Below are 16,853 nucleotides of genomic sequence, written 5' to 3'. Positions count from 1 at the left end.
TCTTATTTAAAATATGCACCAGATGCATATGCAGAATGTAGTGGGTTTATTTTCTCTTCAATCAAATAATGAGCACGTTGGGTCGGTAGTGTGGGGTTAAGCACCTTCTCAAGGACACTTCATCACAGGGAAGAGCACATCTGATCAGAAGACAAACACTCTTGAAATTCATTGCCTGGACTGATTCCACTTGTGAATGATATATCTCACTGTGACGATGATACTCTCCAAACTGTGTGTAAATGGGTGAATAACCCTCATCAGATTGAAGGACGACAACAGTTAACATCTTCATTCAGAGAGAAGTAGTAAGTTCTTATTCTGTATTTTAGCATAGCTTTAGTTCGGTCAATAATGACGGTGTAAAAGTTGATTTATTGTTGTACATTTGAGGTTGCACTACTCTAATTTTAAGAACCAATGAGAACCATTGTGTTTTGAACTTTGAAAGATAACTTTTCTTTTTCATTTAGTTTTCTCCGAGAACGACAGCGAACGCTCTCCAACAGCAGTGTAAACAAGAAGAAACATGCAATTTTCAGGCTTGCATTTCCTCCTGTAAATATACTCCAGTTTCAGAGGGTTAATGAACTTAATTCCCAGTTTGAAGAGATGTCACGATTGAGATGGTGTTTCCCTGAAAGAAAATGTGATAGTGGAGCTGTTTCATCTAGCGTCTACGTAGCTGTGGGCTGCTTTATGCAGGTATACATGACTGAAAAGATAACGAGCATAAAAGATGCAGCAAACAGCAAAGACAGAGCCTGAGAGCTCTTTATGAACTACTCGTGAAGTCGAAGTAAGTTAATCTTCAATAATTATGATGTTTTTGCTGAAAACTCCCATCCCTTGAAGAAATACACTTAACTGTGTTTTAACAGCACGAGTGAACTGGTATGACTCACGTGCAGGTGGAAAAGCAGCTTCAGACACACACACACACCACACGTGTGTGTGTGCGTGTGCGTGTGTGTGTGTGTGTGTGTGTGTGTGTGTGTGTGTGTGTGTGTGTGTGTGTGTGTGTGTGTGTGTGTGTGTGTGTGTGTGTGTGTGAGTGTGTGTGTGTGTGTGTGTGTGTGTGTGTGTGTGTGTGTGTGTGTGTGTGTGTGTGTGTGTGTGTGTGTGTGTGTGTGTGTGTGTGTGTGTGTGTGTGTGTGTGTGTGTGTGTGTGTGTGTGTGTGTGTGTGTGTGTGTGTGTGTGTGTGTGTGTGTGTGTGTGTGTGAGTGTGTGTGTGTGTGTGTGTGTGTGTGTACACATGCTGCATTTCCAAACACAAACCTTTCCTTGGCGTTGCTGATTCTGGGTTTCAAACGTGCTGCTTTTGGGGAGAGACCAGTGTTGACACACATCAGTAAATTAACTGCTGAAATACAATCGTGATGGAAAACAAATAACTAGTGTTGGCTTTGCAGAATAATGTTGGAGGTCATCAGAGGTGCCAAACCGCTGCTGAGTTAAGTGTGTGTGTCCGTGCGTGCGTGTGAGTTGGAGAGCCGGCTGTAACACACAGACCTGATATTTGATGAGAACAGTGTGTGTGCTGACTGGTCTTTTGCAGGCCAAGGTCTCGGAGAAGCTCAGCAGGACTGTGACGGCCTGCAGACTCTGTGATCGTCCGAACAGTCATCTGCTGACCAGTGTGTGTACAAACACACACTTTTCTTGTAACCTTGTGTGAACCCCCTGTTAGAGTTCCAGCGTGGAGGATGTAGTGACACATGTCGACTCAGATTACTGACGGCAACCAACTTAATCTTTCACTTTGGACAGACTGGTCTACATCCACTCTGTGGACTTTGAAAAGACATTTGACGGTGTCCCTCAGATAGTCTGAGTGGGTCCTCTGGGAGCATGGGAAACTATGTCAGTTGCTACCGGCCATTCATTCCCTACAAAGGTGGAGCGAGACTTTGGTCCGCATTGCTGGCGACAAGTGATTCTGTTCATAACCTTTTATGGTGGGAATTTCTTTTTTTATAATTGTTTCTTTATTTAGAAAGGACAAGAAGATAAATGGTACAGCATTATCCATGTAAATGAAAATGAGTGTCCTTCCAGTTTTGTTTAAGTCCTGAAAGGTATGCTGGTCCAAGAGTAGTATAGTCGTAGTCGCGGGTTTGTCCTCCTTTGAGCTTTATAGAGCCCAGTTTCACAGCCAATTAAAGTTTCACAGCACTTGTGGAGGGAAAACAACAATGGGAGGTGAATCCTCCTCCTTAGGCCCGCATCAGAAAGACATCTTGAATAAGCAGAGCTGGCTAGGGCTCCCACATTTACTTGGATAGGACTCTAATACAATACAACTTAGTTTAACTGTTTAGATCAGAGGTTGGCAACCCAAAATGTTGAAAGAGCCATATTGGACCAAAAACACAAAAAACAAATATGTCTGGAGCCGTTGTATAAGCCTTAGAATGAAGGCAACACATGCTGCATGTTTCTATATTAGTTATAACTGGGGGAGGGAAGATTTTTTTACACTTGCAAAAAAGTCAGAATGTCGAGAAAAAAGGCGAAATGTTGAGAAAAAAGTCGAAATGTAGAGAAAAAAGTCAAAATTTTGAGAAAAAAGTCAGAATGTCGAGATTAAAAAGGAAAGGAAAAAGGAAGTAGAAAAAAAAAACAAGAAAAAAAGGAAAAAAAAGAGGAAAAAACAAGAAAAAAAGGAAAAAAATGGTCAAACATTTTTGAAAAAGCTCCAGGAGCCACTAGGGCGGCGCTAAAGAGCCGCATGCGGCTCTGGAGCCGCGGGTTGCCGACCCCCGGTTTAGATGAACTATGAACAGAAATCAGGGAGTCACCTGCAGCTGCTGTTGTGGAATTAATCATAAAACCCAGTCCAAGGTTAAATCAACGAGTTACAACATAATAGTACCAGTGAAATCAAATAAAATCTGCTCTCATGGGGGTGATTAATACGATCCAGTTATTCCAAATTTTGTAAAATATGTCCCGTTGTGTTTTTAATTGTAAGGTCAGCTTTTCCATCCTAAACATCTCTAAGGTAATACCAATCCAGTCATCTGGAGTATGTGGGGTCGGAGTTAACCATCTCCTGGTAATTGCTTCTTTACTTGCCACTAAGAGCATTTGCAGCAATTTTATCTCTCGCCTACATTCCAAAAAATGAACATGACCTAGATATAGTACATCAAAACTCAGAGGAAACTGAATGTTAAAAACTGTGCTTACTGAAGCCTGGATACCCCTCCAGAACACTTTCAGCTTGGGGCAGTCCCAAAAAATGTGATAGTGGTTAGCCACTGTCGAGCCACATGTCTCCAACATGGCACATTTGCACCTTTGTATTTCTCCTGATACGCTGTCTTGAAATATCTTATGGAGAGAATTTCTAAAGTCACCCTAGGGGTGGAGGGGGTCTGTTTTGGTGTCCTCAGTTTTACATTTGTGTTTTTTGGAGATGATGTGGTCCTCTTGGCTTCATCGTGTCCCTCAACTTGCACTGGGGTGGTTTGCAGCTGAATGTTTGTGGCTGAGTTGAGAATCCCCATCTCCAACTCGGAGACCACGATTCTCGGTTGGGAAAGGCTGGAATGATGAGATGTTGCCTCGAGTGGAAGAGAAGCGAGGGAAGAATGGAGCGGGATATTTACAGGCAGATTGGTGCAGCGTCTGCAGAAATGTGGACTCTGTCTGTTTTAGTGAGGAGAGATCTGAGCCACAAGATTGATCAACGTTCTGATGGCCACTTATAGGTACAAACTGTTGGTGGTCATTTATGAGGCGTATAAGACTGGATACAAACGGCTGGAATGAGTTTCACCGTAGAGTGGCTGGACTTTCTGTTGGAGATGGGGTGAAGAGGGAGGCTGAGAGTAAAGCTGCTGCTGGGTCAATGACGTGAGGCCTATATTTTCTGAAAAACAGATTTTTTTTTTCAATTCAAAAAAGGTTTAAATGTATAAAAAAAATACCATATATATGAACTACCTGTCCCACATATGGACTCACTTGAATTTTACAAAAAATACTAGTTATTTGGGATTTTGTTTTGTTTTAAGTGTTAAAATGTCATGTGGTGTGACCGTCCGACCATGACTCTTGTTTTGAAAACCTTTTTTGAAATCACTCTAAATGTATTTAAATCAATCTTCTTCCCTATCTGGCATGATTTCCGAAATGTCTTGTAGTGTGTAAGATTGCAACACATTTGTATTTATATTTCCATCATAATATACAAACAAAGTTTGACTGATGATCCATTTTATGAAATATCATGTGGCGCGACCATTAAAAAAACAACAATTTTTGTATAATACTGAAAGCTTGTAAAAAAAAAGATGTCAAGATGTTAAGGAAATTAATGTATTTTAATATGAATCATGGTTGCACCACATGACTGTTTTTGTTGAAGACCAACCTGGCAGGGAGTTTGACGCAGACCCAGGACACAATGGAGAGATTTTGTCTCATGGCAGGTCTGGGTATTCACCTGGAAGAGCTAGACGGGGACAGGGAGGCTGCTGTGTCAGTGACCTGGAAGTTAATAGATGGATGGATCAATCTTCACTTTACCCAACCCTTCCAAAGATGTTTGAAAAACTGTGTAAAAACATTGGGTGTAAAGGTTGTATAATACTCGTTAAATCCTGTTTTGTTTCGTCTCCTCTCAACCACTCTAGTAACATGGTGGTGAAACAAAGTTATTGGGCTCTTTCACCATCTTTGGATAGAAAACATTTCACTTTTACGATTCCAGTTTTCCCCTCAAGGCCACACTCATGAACACATTTTTATTGTTATTATATTACATTTCTGGTAATAGATCACACTGAATGCTTCACTTTGGAATTTCATCTAAATTAGTCTCCCTAAGTTCCCATCTGCATGGATAACACCCATGACTCTGATTCGGTTACAAGTTAGACATTGTTGGATCCTCCAATTTTACTGTCATGCGGCCACCTACCTTAGACTGTAACTTTAAATATAGAGCAAAGACAACGCCAGAAATAAAAAGTAATTATGGTGGAAATGAATGTTTGCAGTACCTTTTCACCTCCGCCCGAAATGACCCTTTAAATGTAAGAAAGACAACAGAAATAAGGTCATTGGGATCAGTAGAAATGGGTTAAATGTTTTGGAATAACTAGAAAATGGATGATCTCAGCAAGTTATTTGACTGTATTACAGTTGTTTTTTAAAATACTGTGATCATGAATATTCAGAGAATGGAAATACCCTTCTGCTCATTAAATACAGTTTATGTTTGAACAGCGACTACACAGATCCATACGGATGCCCTCCTCTCACTCATCAGCAAACAAAGGCAAAGGTCACTGCTGTCCTTTTGACAGAAGACGTTAAAAACCCGCTCGTACAGCAGACGAGCTTTGATCTGTGCATCAATTGGGAAACATGTTTTCCAAGAACCAGACGGGGTGTATTTGGCCCGATGCTGCCACTGACGGACCAGTATGTGTTTAGTTCACAGCTGGTGCTCATGGAACTTAAAGGATACAGCACTTTTGTAGTTTTTATAAAAATAGTTTGTTTTTTGGGGGAAAAAATGAGAGAGGATTCAGAGGTTAATAACAATAATAGTGTCATTAAAAGAGTTAGTGTAGTTGACCGGCAGCAGTTTATTTAGTATCTGCTTTAAAAGTTGATGAATTTCACTTGTGAACAAATACTTGCTGAGTACAGATTTTATAATGTTATTATTTCTTAGTTTACTTTGTTTTTCATACTGTTATCAATCCAAAGCTGTTTGGTTTTGGTTGTTGGTCAGACGAGCAATATGAAGATGTCAAAGTATGTTTTTAGATGTGGCAAAAAGCATTTTAATTTAGCCGGTTAGTCCCTGTAAGATAAATATATGATGAATATAAATGCATTTTTTCATGTTGAAGAAATGTTTATTTTGAGTGAAGAAAAGTGTGTAAAATATGTAACATATGTTAGTGATCTTGATGTTGTGCCGTTCGCCATTGTTTGGTTTGTTGTACGGCGCTGGCCGACCTCAGCTGTTCCCTATAACACACGTGGTACACTGCACATCTGTAGCTGCTCAGCTGGATTTGGATCTGGACAGTTTTGTGCAGGATTGACTCCTTGGACTGTTTGCTGTTTTCCTTGATCCATCACTGAGCAGTTGTTGTGAAGTCGCTGTGACACGTTGACAAGCCTGGTGCCATCTCAGTTGGGATAAGTGTTTTACCAATGTCTGCCATTTCAGGTGTATGGTGCCGCCATCCAGTTCTACGAGCCCTACCCAGAGGAATGCCTGACCGATCAGCAGCGCTCCCAGCTGGGCCTCCTGAGCCCGGACCGACCCAAATCCTCCCCCGGTGCCGCCGACGGCAGCAAGAGCAGCGCCGCCGAGCCCCGCTCAGTCCACACCAACAAGTGCATCTGCCTGCTCTCCCACTGGCCCTTCTTTGATGCTTTCCGGAAGTTCCTAACATTCCTCTACCGCTACTCCATCTCAGGCCCACACGCTCTTCCCATCGAGAAGTGAGTCCCCTGTTTCCGTGCTCTGTGAATTTATTCACATTTTATTCTGTAATAATCTAGATAGATAGATAGATAGATAGATAGATAGATAGATAGATAGATAGATAGATAGATAGATAGATAGATAGAACTTTATTCATCCCCGAAGGGAAATTCAACTGTCCAGCAGCTCATCAAAACATAAAAATCAACCACACTTCCAATCAGACAATAAAAGCACATTAATATTAAAATAAACATGAAATATAAGGTTTAAAAATTCTAGTTCTAGTATTCTAGTTATTATGCCATTTGACCTGTCTAGATACTGTATATTTTTGATTTGATTTGAATATGAAGACCTCGACAGTTGATTACTAATATGTCAAACGTTCATGTGCAAAGAAATTTCAATATTTTAATGCCGACAGGTCAAAAGCCAGCATCTGCTATGATAATGTGATGCTTTAGTGGACAGTTTATGAGTAACGTACACATCTTACACTAAATAATTTATACAGGTTTGTGAGCAACACATGCAGCATCCACACACTGGCCTCGTTCTTGAAACGTGAGCAGAACACATTTGCATGGTAACTGTTTATCCGGCAAATATTATGCAGGTGTTGGTATTCAAGACGATGGTAGTAGTTCTGAATTTTTATAAAGAAACCACGTACAGAACAGCGCACATGAATGCTGCTTCTGTTTATGCAGATGCATTTTAAACGCGTTTTAAAAAATGAGCAGAAAGAAAAAATAACATGTTTATCGATACATGTGAATATTGTATATTTACAATTAAGATTATATTTCTGAAAATGTCACATGGCCGATTAAATCGCCTTGTTATAAATTGGCTTTCGAAAGTTTGTGCAGATGGATGGATTTACATTATTCTTAAATTGTGTGAAAGCAACACGTCCCCCGGCTGACATAAATAAAACATAAAGTATAACAAGTATAAGTTTACCTTCGGCGTTTGCTGGTGACTCCTGTGGGGGACACGTCTCAGCGTCCATCAGGTATGAATTCTGATAGGTGTCTCTCTCTGCAGCAAAGAGTTTTGTCACTGGAGATGAGTCAATTTTTTTGTATTCTGTTTTGCATCAAAGCATTTTTGCTTCACCCCTGAAACGCTTCGTTTAACTGAAGACACGGCTTTACTTGCATTAGTCACCTCTTTCCACGCCGTCATGCGGCTTAAAGCTAAATCAAATCTGTTTTTCTTTGCTCCACTTCAATTTAAACCCCTAATAAGCAGCTCTCGCCCTCATTTTTAGCATTTGCCATGTCCACAGGTAGAGCTGCAGGATTAGTCTCCACCTCCAATTGGTCTCTGGACGGGGGTTTATGCCAACTAATGATCAGTGGGAGCACGCTGCCAGCTGTCAATCAGCTGGCATTCAGAAGCACACTCTCATTCAAATCTGAGTCTTACTGGGCTTTTGAGACTCTGGAGAAGGTATTTAGTGAGGATTTGATGTGGGTGGATCAAGGAGATGTCATGAATGAGCTTTTATGAGGAAGGCAATGTCTATAAAAGCAAGACAATGCTGAATATTATGATATGTTGCGTATTTAGATTTTACACAGGGCCTGGATTTCACTGGATGTTTGCTTGCAAATGATAACAACCTAGATTAATGAAATGAGATACAGTAAAGCTGCTTTGTTCTGTGCGCCTAGGGCTCTGATGGCAGCACCTGATGATTTAAACTGCAATCATGCAGCGTTTTCTGTCTTTCTCTTAATGAGAATTAAACAATAAAAAATTAAAATGGGAAGACAAATAAATGTGATCCTTGATTTAGAAATGCACCATTACTGTACGTCGCATCTTTACTTGAAATGATGCTGCTCAGCCTGTGTGCTTACAGAGGATTCATGCTTTTCATGTTTCGCAGAACATTCTGCCACCCACTTCTGTTATTTTGGGCCTGACGCCCCTCTTATGGTTCTTCTTCCCAGGCACATCTCTCACTTCATGCACAAAGTTCCCTTCCCATCCTCCCAGAGGCCTCGCATCTTGGTGCAGGTAGGGTTTGATTGTTACAGTAAAACCTTGTCTGTGATGCTCGTTGCGTACAGTGCGAGTTAAACTCGGGTAATCCCCATCGTGCAGAAAGTAGAGCAAACGAGTGTTTTGGATCGCCTGCGGGATGCAGTAGTTTAGATCCTCAATAATGGAGGAGCATTTAAATGATTCAGTGCAGGCATTTTTTTGCTCGGTTGGTTTTATCTCACTTTCCAGCTTTTCTGCAGCTTTCCCCACATGACAGCCTGATGTTGAGCCAGCCCGTGTCCTCTCCTTTACCCCTCAGGTAAGACCAGCAGCTTTCAACATGTTTAATCATCAAACCTCTGTTTTGTTCTCAGCCTTAAACAGAAGACTGCCGGATACAAAGGGCTGTCATCCCCTCAGTAAACCATGTCAAATGATGGAGTGAAGAGCTCCAAATAAACCTTCGGCAAATACATATCAATTACAAGCCTTCTCTAACTGAGCGTCAAAGCTGATAAAAATAAACAGTAATTGTGGCGTAGTGACCCTGCTACCCCCTGAGATTCCCCACTTTGGTTAAAGTCGCCATTGACAACTGACTTTTGTAGTCACATAAGAGCTTTTTCATTCCAGTTTAGGAACTTTCATCATTTGAAGTTGTGAGACAATTTCAGGCTTTTATACACAGTAACTTCAAGATAGAATAGAAGAGAATAGAATAGGCTTTTGTGTCGTTGTACAGGTGCAAGTACAACAAAATGACCCTGTTCTTTGTGCCGGCGACTCTCACAGCGCCCAAACCAGTCACATGACTTTCAGAGTTCCTTTGAACTGCTTTTTCTTAATAACATTTAAAAATGTGGAAATTGCATACTGGAAACGTGACATCTTTTTATAGCCGTCCCTGCTCTGTAAGCATCAATTAGTTTCATATTCGGTTCCCCAGCTGGTGACTTACAAAAGCCCAGTGCTGTTCGGTGTTAACACTGAATTGGAAGAATTTCTCATCAGATATTTTTAACTTCATGAAATTAAAAGTATTCTATCATATTTGATGAAATAGATTGCACTGGCTGCATTTCCTTCCTATAACTTCAGAAATCAGCAAGATTTATTTTTTGTCCTGGGGGCAAACTTTTGTCTGCCACAGATGGAGAGTTTCTCTCAACCTCAGCGGTTCTTCAGTTTACAGAGTTTGGTTTTTTGGAATATATTCAGGGAGAAATACAAGAATACCAGAAGTGGCTGCACAAAACAGTGAGATTAGTGGTGTCAGGAGTTTTTTAAAAGCTAAAATACGTTCACTTAAAGGAAAAGGTTAATTGGTACTGTGGTTCTTTATGACTGAATCTGTATGATCTGTGTTTTCCGTAGTGGCGGTCGATTTTCCACGCTGCTCCAGAACCTCGGACCAGAGAATGCCGTCACCTTGCTGGTGTTTGCCGTGACTGAACATAAGATCCTCGTCCACTCGTTACGGCCGGCGGTTCTGACCAGCGTCACTGAGGCTTTGGTGTCTGTAAGTTACTACATTGATCTCTGCAGAACAAATTCACTTCCTTTTCCAAAAAAGCCCCCCTGTTGCAGTTTTATAATTGATTTTTTTTGTCTTCGATTATAGCAGGGGTGTCAAATGTGCGGCCCTCGGGCCGCATGCGGCCTGAGAGAGATTTTCATGCGGCCCGCGAGAAGTTTCCAACGCAAAAAAAACGAAATGTTAATTTACTAAAAAGGAAGGCATAAATAATTGCCATGAATCGCAGCATATCCGATAATATATTTCTTCTACAAATCAATCGTTATTCCACAAAGAGAGCAGTTTTCGACATTCTTTTAGTTTTCTAGAATGCATTTGCCGATTTTATTTCTTTGTAGACGGTCGTTTATTTTTATTAACTGACTACTATTATATATTTTTGAAGGAAAAATATCACTGCTAAAAAAGATGATAGAAGATATTTATTCGGAGAATTTCAGTTTTGAATACGTGGATAGTGACAAAGTAAAACAGTTAAAAGAGAAGTGCTGACTTTTTCGGCACACTGGCGTAAATATCCGCGCCAATTTTTAAAAATAAATACACTTAATTGTACTGGAAAAATCTCTAAATCACAAAGAAACAGTCGGATGTAATAAGAAAGATTTTGCTTTTAATTACATTTCCTATAAAAAAGCGAAATATAAAAAAAACATACTTGTTTCTGTTTATCTTTGTAAAATGATATTAAACGACATAATTTGAAAAAAAACGAGAAATTTCAAGAAAAGATCCTGAAGAAATATATTTTACATAATTAGAGTGTAAACAAAGTGCATATTTCCTTTAAAATTAACTAAACTGATATTGGATTAGAAAGAATTAGAAAAAAAAATAATTCTGCACCGTTTTTTTTATTTTGAGCGTGCGGCCCGCGAGAAAAAAATGGGTCAAATCCGGCCCGCCAAGCAAAATGGGTTTGACACCCCTGGATTATAGTCAAATGTTGCCCCAACAGTGTTCATGGTTTATACTGAGATTTAATACGGCTGAACTGTTTAATTCCCTTACCTTAATTCTTTGAGGATATTTGAATATGTTTTTGACATTTTGTGGCTCAATGTCACAATAAATCTGACCTCACCCTTCATGCATTCACTCCTTTACAATGATACTAATCTCCAGGTGATAAACGCACTTCAACACAACACTTGAGGATGACTTGGGTCTCTCTCTTCATCCTCTTCCTTCCCAGATGATCTTCCCGTTCCACTGGCCGTGTCCGTATATCCCGCTGTGCCCCCTGGCGTTGGCTGACGTGTTGAGCGCCCCCTGTCCGTTCATTGTAGGCGTGGACTCGCGCTACTTTGATCTGTACGACCCCCCGCCTGACGTGAGCTGCGTGGACCTGGACACAAACACCATCTTCCAGTGAGCCCCTGCAAACCTTCACTCAAACGAGCAGCTAAATATAGTGAATGAAAATGTGGGAAATGTAGTGTTTTTTCCCCTTAACTTCACTCTTTTCTCTGCCCACTTGGCCTCCTGTTATAAACGTGTAATTTGTATTTGCATGTAAATGCAACGCAGGCCTTTTGACACTTCTTTGCAGTCCACATAGCTGCCAGATCACATGTTCCAAGTTCAGGGATCAGGCAATTTTCCAAGACATTGGGTGGAAATTGCTATTTTTGTAGTGTCAGGCTTGTTTTAATATGAAGAGAATGCAATTTTCCAGTGTGTCAGGTAAGGTCAGTAATGGTTCACATCATTTTTGGCCTGGTTACCAGCCAGACAACGTTAGGGTGGTCTGAACTCTGATGCTCGTGTTGGTTTTGGCCTCTCAGGCTCCATAGAGCTCCGTCTGTGTCTCTGCTTTTCCAGTAATGAAGATAAGCGAGCTCTCACATGGAAGATCCTGCCAAAGAAAGCCTGTAAAAACCTGATGAATGTGCTGAGCAATCTCCACCAGCAGCTCGTCGATGGTGAGTACCGAGCTGATTTATCAAGGGTTAGAAAAAAGTGTTGCTGAAGTGTCAGTTATCGGATTCTGTTTTGCTGTTATTTAACCCCTTATGTCAATATTTCCTTCAGTTATTTCTGTTTCCGTTCAGATGAGTTGAAGGTGTGTTGGCTGAGCAGCCAAGAATTTATTTCCCTCAGTCTGTTCTGTCCTTGGAGAAGCAACACTATCATTTTTTCCAACCTTTTGAGTAATTAAAATTAATCCAAACTTACATCTAGCTGGTAAAAGATAGGCAGCGTTTACATCATTAGGACCCGAGCACTTACAGTGTGAAGGCCCTATTGTATCTGTAGGAGATGTTATCCTCGTTCTCGTTGTTTTTCTCGTTTTTCTTCCGATGAAATGAGGGCCTTTTTGCCCCCCTAAACGTGCCCCAAAAGTCACCAAAATGTGCACGCAAGCCAGGCCTGGCGAAAAATGTGATATTTAATGGTTTGCATTAATGGGCGTGGCCTAATGGCTCGACAGCGCCCCCTAGAAAACTTTGTGCCTCAAGCCCCACAATATGGTTTGACGTACATGCACGAAAATCGGTACACACCTGTATCATGTCGCAACTTAAAGAAAAGTCTCTTGGCGCCATGGCCGAAACTGAACAGGAAGTCGGCCATTTTGAATTAATCGTGTAATTTTGGCGCAATTTATGCCATTTATGCCCAAACCGTAACGTGCACCCAGGTGTGTTATACATCAAAATGTGCGTCTCCATCCTGCGACGACGTGCATTACTTTTCTCAAAAAGCGTTACCGTGGCGACGCTAGACGCCAAAAAGCGCGCCCCCCCCCCTCCATCTGATTGGTTCATATTTGATATTTCCTACTTTCTGCCATAACTTTTGAATGGTTTGACGTAAAGTCTTGTGGGTGGTGTCATCGGATTTTGAGTACTTGACCTTCATTGGCATGAATTAGCCCCGCCCGTTTTTCTGATTGTTCGATATGTGATAGTTCCTATTGATATTCCTATCCAAGTACGTTCACATGCAGCGATTCAACCTGGTTGCAGATCGGTTTGAGACTTTAAACCGACTTTAAAACTGCATGTGAACACCTCAACCTGGTCAAGTCAACCTGGTCAAGCCGGATTCATCAACCAGTTTGATGCACCTAGATAAGCCAGTCGCAACCAGGTTGTTAATGCCATGTGTACGGGGACATGGATATTACAGTCTGCGCATGCTCGAGATTTTCCCCCGGGTGGGGTTTTCCCCCGGGGGAGGGGATTCACCCGGAAGTGAAAGGAGACGACGCGACGCGTGCTCAGTAGTAGCACCCTGGGGTGTCGTTTGACTGCTTCAGGGGTGTCGTCAAAATATTTCCTATCCTGACATTTCATATATAAATACTGTATTTTCGCGACCATACGGGCGCCGTGTGGAAAGGCATAGCCTCAGTCTTGTGTCATTTCTGTATTTAAAACACACACGGCGCACCGACCGAAAAGGTACACACACAAGAACACACACACACACACAAGCACACAAGCGTGCGTATTTAAAAATACAGCGGGAGCAAAACTTTGTTTGATTGTAGGCTACTTTATTTCAGTTTTTACATTAATCAAACCCATTAAGTCTCATCCTCTGTTTCTGCATTAAAGAGCTCCGCTAAATCAGCTGTGCCAGTCCGAAATTCCTCGCTGTCAGTCACGTTCCGTGCCGTGCGGTGCCTCGGAAATGCACGCTTTTGCAAAAGCTCGCAAAATAATCCCAGCAAACACGTTAGCCCACGCATCAACAATCCATCTGCAAACTGTGGCATAAGTTCGCCGGCGCTGCCTTCCATTCCTGGAGAAACTCTTCTCCCTCAGTCATCCGTCGCTCACACGCAGCCTGCAGCCTTAAGGCTGATTTATGGTTCCGCGTTAACCAACGCAGAGATTACGCCGTAGGTTATGCGGCGACGCACACGTACGGTGCGCTTTGCCGCGTACGTTACGGCGTAGGCTCTGCGTCGATTTAACGCGGAACCATAAATCAGGCTTCACTTTGAACGGCCGGTTCACACCGGCCGTTCAAAGTGAAGCCGGCTGGAAAATTCTCTTTAGGCAGTCTTTCTCTTAAAAGTCACCATAGTTTCTGTCCATCAGCGTGGCAACTAAGCACAACAGTGAACGATGACTTCTACTCTGGTGCAGTTATCGTGTTCAAGTTATTGCTACAAAATAAACAGGACTTATGCATTTACAGTCGGAGCGATGCAGTGCGGTTTTTAATTATATTTTACTCTGGGGTGTCGTGAGATTTTATTCACTTTTGAAAGGTGTCATGACTGAAAAAAGGTTGAGAAAGGCTGTTTTAGACAGATTATTAATAGGAAAGCAGTTAGAATGCACTTTTTCCTTTCCTTGTTGTTAAGCGGAGGTCAATCGGAAGTGGCTCTTTGTTGAAATGGTTACCTTGGGTACAGCGCCACCTAGCGTCACGGAGTCAGCCATGCTCTGGTTACAGTGGCTTATTCAATCTGATTCAGTCTGATCTCAGAACAGCATGTGTAATCAGACAAGTGATCCAATCTTCTGCATGTCATTATCTGATCAGATCTGCAACCAGGTTGAATCGCTGCATGTGTACGTACTGCATGAGTGCGAGGGCCCGTTCATCGCTGCTTGCAGCTTTAATTACTTTTAGTTTTCTATTCCCATGTATCTAAAGTTTTCTCTCCATTCAATCTGCATTGTTGTCGTTTTCATTCATTTCATTGAAAGTAAGCAATAATCCACTTGTGCGGTAATATCCTGATTATCTGTCCTGTTGTGGCCGTCGTGGTGTCATGAGCTTTCTCTGTTAGTTGAGAAGTCTGCTGGCTGAGGGACGTATAAAAGTCAGCTGGCTTGTTCAGCTCTTGTATTTGCATAAATTCATTTTCTGATTCAGTGAAGGTGAACATCTTCCCAGTGACTGCCACACTTTTCGTTAAAAGACTCCAGGATCCTTGGAGGAGTAGATATCAGCTCAGATGAATTAATTTTAATTACGTAATGTTATTCCTCAGTTGTCACTGGAACCCTTTTGCCGCTTCAAGGAATATCCCATCTTTATTGTGATGTGATTCTGGGAGTAGTAAAGTGTGTGTTTTCTCTGTCTGCAGGTCAGTGCCGGCCTGATGGCTTGGTGGAGCTGAGCATGAGTGACTCTCCGGAGCTGAGCTCTGGGAAGAGTCTCCACACGCTGGAGCTGGAGATCCAGGAAGCATTCCTGCGCTTCATGGCGGCGATTTTGAAGGGCTACCGCTCCTTCCTGCGGCCCATCACCCAAGCACCGTCAGAGAAAGCCACAGACGCAAGCTCACTCTTTGACTTGCAAGGTATCAGAAACAAGAGCCAAAGTTCTTGAATCCAGCTTTGCATATAGCGTTTTCAAAGCCAGAGATCAGAGTCAGAGAGGAAGCAGATGGAATGAATTAACTCAGCTTTTCTTTTTCCCAGCAGCCTCTTCAAAGTCCTCGCACAGGAACCATAACAAGCCCGCTGCATTAACGAGCCAGTTTTCCTCTGGTGGCTGTCCAAAGGTGGCACCCCAGAGGAAACCCTGCAAAACCATGCACAAAAGCAACATATCAAATCTTGAAACAAGGGAATTTTATTCTTTTATTTGTGTTAGAATATTTGCTCATTTTGAAAGTGCTGCCAGCAGTACATTCCCAGAAAATTGGGACCAGTTCATGTTCATGTTTACCACTGCGTTGCATCACCACTTCTTTCAGAAGGACTCTGTTTAGCAGCTGGACTCTTGTTTTAGAGTCACAGTGTTGCAACACATGCACAATGTGGTTGGGTAATGCTCTGCTAAACATGTCTAGATGGAAGCAAATGTTGCTCCAAAACCTGCTTATGGTGGTCAGTATTAATTAGTACGTTCTCGATGGGGAAAATAACCCATCAATGCACCAATACGCGTGCAACCATCAACGTTTATGCTGATCTCTTTTTGCAGCCGATAAACAGTGTCCATCATGTCACACACAGTTTTGCAAGTATGTTGATTATTTTAACACTCTCAAATGCCATGGAGCCATTTATTTAATGTTACTTCACATTGATGGACATTTTTCTTAAATTGTTACGCTATTTGACCTCATAGACTTTCACAGAGAGATGACCACATAATTATATTTACTTATAGAGGACATATCTTCTCTCTGTTACTGTTGTTGATAATTTAACTAGCTCTGAGGTTTTCCACCGTGGAAGTAAATATTAAATATAAATATATATATAAATGTAAATATTTCTACCTTTTGCTGCTGGTATGTAGTTCAAAACAAGCATTTAGAAAGAAATTCATGGTTTCAACATTTGATATGTTGTCTACGTACTAATTCTCGTAAAATATGTTGGTTAAATGATGTTGTTTTGGCTGCATTTTGCTTCATGGGGAGTCAGCATTTCCGTTTCCCCTTTATTAAAATGAATATTTAGACCAATATTAGTATTTTATCATCTAACTGTACTATGGTACTACTCGCCCAAGATTGCTCTTTGGTAAGTAAGTGCTTTGCAGGGTGTCTGACAAAAATGTTTTGAAATGATGAGCCAGCACAAACTGGGAAGCAGCCGGGAACCTGTTTGCGTGTTTTATGTCAATGACCGCAGTGTGATCTTTTTTAAAAACTCAATCAACCATTTACCGTTCAGCGCATCATTGGTGCTAATGAGTTGTGAATACATAAATAAGAGTCCGTCATCTGCTGCACCTTTGTTACTGCAGCTGGCCGGCTTTTAAAACAGATGGCGTTGTTTAATTAACGAGCTCCTTCAGGGATCCGGCCCCGCGATTGAGTAGGTACATGAAGAGTCTGTTTGGAGGGGAAGCCTGAGAAGACTTTTGAAACTCGACAAGGATGGTCAGTTGGGCCTGCAGCCGCTTCCTTCTCCAGATGCTGAGTG

At 41.6% G+C, this 16,853-nt stretch overlaps 1 protein-coding gene across 10 annotated transcripts in view; it reads left to right on the top strand.

Moving 5' to 3' along the window:
- The window catches only part of LOC133458284 (C-myc promoter-binding protein-like), a 99,853-nt gene that overhangs the window by 42,535 nt on the left and 40,465 nt on the right, over positions 1-16,853 (top strand). For all 10 annotated transcript variants that reach the window (XM_061738037.1, XM_061738092.1, XM_061738074.1 and 7 more), the window contains exons 6-12: positions 6,201-6,478; positions 8,429-8,495; positions 8,723-8,781; positions 9,837-9,981; positions 11,195-11,370; positions 11,824-11,924; positions 15,056-15,271. In XM_061738037.1, coding sequence (XP_061594021.1) covers positions 6,201-6,478; positions 8,429-8,495; positions 8,723-8,781; positions 9,837-9,981; positions 11,195-11,370; positions 11,824-11,924; positions 15,056-15,271 — 1,042 coding nt within the window. The remainder of the gene's footprint in view (positions 1-6,200; positions 6,479-8,428; positions 8,496-8,722; positions 8,782-9,836; positions 9,982-11,194; positions 11,371-11,823; positions 11,925-15,055; positions 15,272-16,853) is intronic.

This window comes from Cololabis saira, chromosome 2 (genome assembly GCF_033807715.1).
Source record: "Cololabis saira isolate AMF1-May2022 chromosome 2, fColSai1.1, whole genome shotgun sequence".
In the NCBI taxonomy this organism is placed as follows: domain Eukaryota; kingdom Metazoa; phylum Chordata; class Actinopteri; order Beloniformes; family Belonidae; genus Cololabis; species Cololabis saira.
Note: the sequence above shows the minus strand (reverse complement) of the source record. Positions and strands in the feature narration are given on the sequence as shown.